General features: G+C 46.4%; 1 protein-coding gene across 2 annotated transcripts in view; it reads right to left on the bottom strand.

Annotated features, from left to right (window-relative positions):
* The window catches only part of LOC143293578 (tumor necrosis factor receptor superfamily member 16-like), a 63,983-nt gene extending 60,461 nt beyond the window's left edge, over positions 1–3,522 (bottom strand). Inside the window, exons 1-2 of one of the 2 annotated variants that reach the window (XM_076604595.1) lie at positions 3,395–3,522; positions 579–914 (exon numbers count right to left, since the gene is read on the bottom strand). In XM_076604595.1, the coding sequence (XP_076460710.1) occupies positions 579–626 (48 nt within the window). In that variant the 5' untranslated portion in view covers positions 627–914; positions 3,395–3,522. Of the gene's footprint in view, positions 1–578; positions 1,164–3,394 lie in introns of those variants that run through there. The other variant, XM_076604605.1, reaches the window with a different exon arrangement.
* Positions 3,523–3,757: the final 235 nt, after the last annotated feature.

Genomic DNA, 3,757 nt, shown 5'->3' with positions numbered 1-3,757 from the left:
AAGAACGAAAGAAAGAATTGAGCAAGACCATGAACAGGGGATTAGAGGACACGATACGAAATAATGCATAGGTAGTGTGTGTGTGTGTGTGTGTGTGTGTGTGTGTGTGTGTGTGTGTGTGTGTGTGTGTGTGTGTGAAAGAGAGAGAGAGAGAGCGAAAGTGCATGAGTGTGAGTATGAAAGAGGGGAGGGAGATAGAGACAGAAAGAGATTGTGTGTGTGTGTGTGTGTGTGTGTGTGTGTGTGTGTGTGTGAGAGAGAGAGAGAGAGAGAGCGAAAGTGCATGAGAGTGAGTATGAAAGAGGGGCGGGAGATAGAGACAGAGAGAGATTGTGTGTGTGTGTGTGTGTGTGTGTGTGTGTGTGTGTGTGTGTGTGTGTAGTGAGAGAGCGTGCGCGCATTTTTGTTTTTGAGTGTGTGTGGTTGCGTGTGTCTTTGGTGAGAATATGACTGCACACACGCGCATGTGCTTCTATGATGTGTGTAGGACTAGGAGGAGAGAGGGCGAGGGGGGCGGGGGGGGGGGGGGGCGGGGGTCGCGGGGGGTAACCCCCTTCCACAATGACTGACAGACTCACCATGAAGAGCAGGGCCCAGGCCCAGTTGCAGACGACACACAGCAGCATGACTGACGGCTGTCACCCTGCACTGCAGAATGACGACACGCACAGCTTCACTCACTGCCAGTCAAGTCACCACGATCACTAACCAAACCACCACTCACTGCCCAGAAAACTGATCACTGACAGGTGTCCATCAACACGACCACTGATCCTGTCTCACACCCCTGGCGCTGCAACTGACAGCTAAACGATGTCTCTTTTTTTTTCTTTTTTTACTCTGGTAAGCAGTTTCATTCTACTCGGGAAATCATCCGACGGCATCCAGGATCCATCCCCACCAGCGCGTCACTCCTATCAAAAGAGAAACAGAAATAATTATTTATTGTTGTAGTTTACATGAAAACTGCATTTGGCAGACTGTGGGAAACTGACAAGTCCAGTTGTCTACTTTCAGTCTGTCGTCAGTTTCTTTTCCGCGAAGCTAAATTCGTCGATCCGTTGCAAGTGTCAAGCAGAACAGGTAGTCGTCAGTTTCACTGACGTTCGTCAGGCAACTCCTGTGTCCGCCGCACTGTTCTTTCACAAATCATGAGCTGTTCAGGTTAGAATAGCCGGCCCACATGTGTCCTGAACTATTTTCCCGCACCACTTTTCACAACTGATCAGTAAATCCGCTGTTATTTCTTCCGCCTTGTTTCTCAGGGTCACACAAGAGTCAGAAGACCGAGAACGTTTCACAAAAAAAAAAAAAAAAAAAAAAAAAAAAATCACATCAGCAACTCCTTATTTTCATAAAGGCACGAACTTCTCAGCAGCGGTGGTAGCCTTTTTCTTCTCCGTTCTTTTTGTCTTCAAAAGCAAGGTAGATACACATCACATAAAACAGCACAAAAGTTTTCCGTGCCATGCAAGGGCTGGCCAGGCGGTTCTTGTACGTGATTGATCGCTTCACAACCCTTCGCTATCCCCCCCCTCTCCCTCCTCCCCCTCCTCCCTCCCTCCCTCCCTCCCTGGCTCTCTCCCCAGTCATACAACATACCAGTCTGGTCATCAAACTGTCATGAGTGTGAGTCACAAAGAATAAATCTCGGCTTCACACCACCAACACTTCTGAACTCAGTCCCCGTGATTCGCGTTCGACATTGTATCCTACAAAAAGTACACTCACACAGACACTGTTGTACACTCACACAGACACTGTATCCTACATGTAGTACACACACACAGACACTGTATCCTGCATATAGTACACTCACACAGACACTGTATCCTACATATTGTCCACACTTACACAGACACTGTTGTACACTCACACAGACACTGTATCCTACATGTAGTACACACACAGAGTGTATCCGACATAGTACACTCACACAGACACTGTATCCTACATGTAGTACACACACAGAGACACTGTATCATACATATAGTACACGCACACGCAGACACTGTAGTACACTCACACAGACACTGTATCCTACATACAATACACTCACACAGACACTGTATCCTACATATAGTACACTCACACTCAGACACTGTAGTACACTCACACAGGCAGACACTGTATCCTACATATTGTACACTAACTCACACAGACACTGTATCCTACATGTCCACTCACACAGAGAGACACTATAGTACACACACACAGACACTGTATCCTACATATAGTATACTCACTCACACAAACACTGTACCCTACATTTAGTACACTCACACAGGCAGACACTGTATCCTACATATTGTACACTAACTCACACAGACACTGTATCCTACATGTACACTCACACAGACAGACACTATAGTACACACACACAGACACTGTATCCTACATATAGTACACTCACACAGACACTGTATCCTACATATAGTACACTCACACAGACAGACACTATAGTACACACACAGAGACACCGTATCCTACATATAGTACACTCACTCACACAAACACTGTACCCTACATATAGTACACTAACACAGATACTGTATCCTACATATAGTACACTCACTCACACAAACACTGTACCCTACATATAGTACACTCACACAGACACTGTATCCTACATGTAGTACACTCACACAGACACTGTATCCTACATATAGTACACTAACACAGATACTGTATCCTACATATAGTACACTCACACAGACACTGTATCCTACATATAGTACACTCACACAGACAGACACTGCATCCTACATATAGTACACCCACACAGACACTGTATCCTAACATATAGTACACCCACACAGACAGACTCCGTCATTCACACAGAGAACCAGTCTGCTGCCTCACTCACTCAGTGGCACTGACTTGCTGACAGTGGGTGGAGAGGGTGGGTGGTGGAGATTTCACCTTCTGTTTCAACACGACAGGGGTCAGTGCAAACAGAAGGCAATTGACAACGCCGACAAAAACAACATTGCCACCGACACTGAGACTGAAACGTGACGGACGAGGTTTTGTGTTGCTATCTTCACATGTACACACACACACACACACACACACACACACACTGACGTACACACACACACACACACACACACACACACACACAACCACACACACAACCACACAGACACAGACACAGACACACACACACACACACACACACACACACACGTGACTGATTTACTCCCAGCTTTTCCCACGTGCACAGCTCACACACGGCTCACAAATCTCCCCGGAGTGACAACAAACCGTCTGCGGGGTGGATTTCACAGCAACACTCGGCAACGTATACTCACGAGTCACTCGCACTCGGCGCAGTCACACACACAGACACACACACACACACACACACACACACACACATACACACACTCACAATATCCAGAAGTCGTAAGAAGTCTTCCTTCCTTCCTTCCTTCCTTCCTTCCAGCACTTAGAATAGCACCAAATTTCCACCGAAGAACAGCACTGCGGAAAAGTAGCAAGTTTAAGTTTCGAACGCACGACTGGAGACTGAAAAAAAAAAAAAAAAAAAAAAAAAAACTTAACAAAAACAACAACAATAACCAACTATCACAAAGCAGCCATTTCTCTTCCACTGTCACAACACACACACACTCTCTCTCTCTCTCTCTTTTCGCACACACAACAACACCCTCGCTGACACTCACAGTGATCCCTTTTTTGCTCCCAACTGCTCTCTCAGTCCGTCACTGAGTGAGTGAGTGCCCTAGGCCCA

This window comes from Babylonia areolata, chromosome 1, assembly GCF_041734735.1.
Source record: "Babylonia areolata isolate BAREFJ2019XMU chromosome 1, ASM4173473v1, whole genome shotgun sequence".
Classification (NCBI taxonomy): domain Eukaryota; kingdom Metazoa; phylum Mollusca; class Gastropoda; order Neogastropoda; family Buccinidae; genus Babylonia; species Babylonia areolata.
The sequence above is the reverse complement of the archived record's forward strand: the minus strand, read 5'-3'. Positions and strand labels throughout refer to the sequence as shown.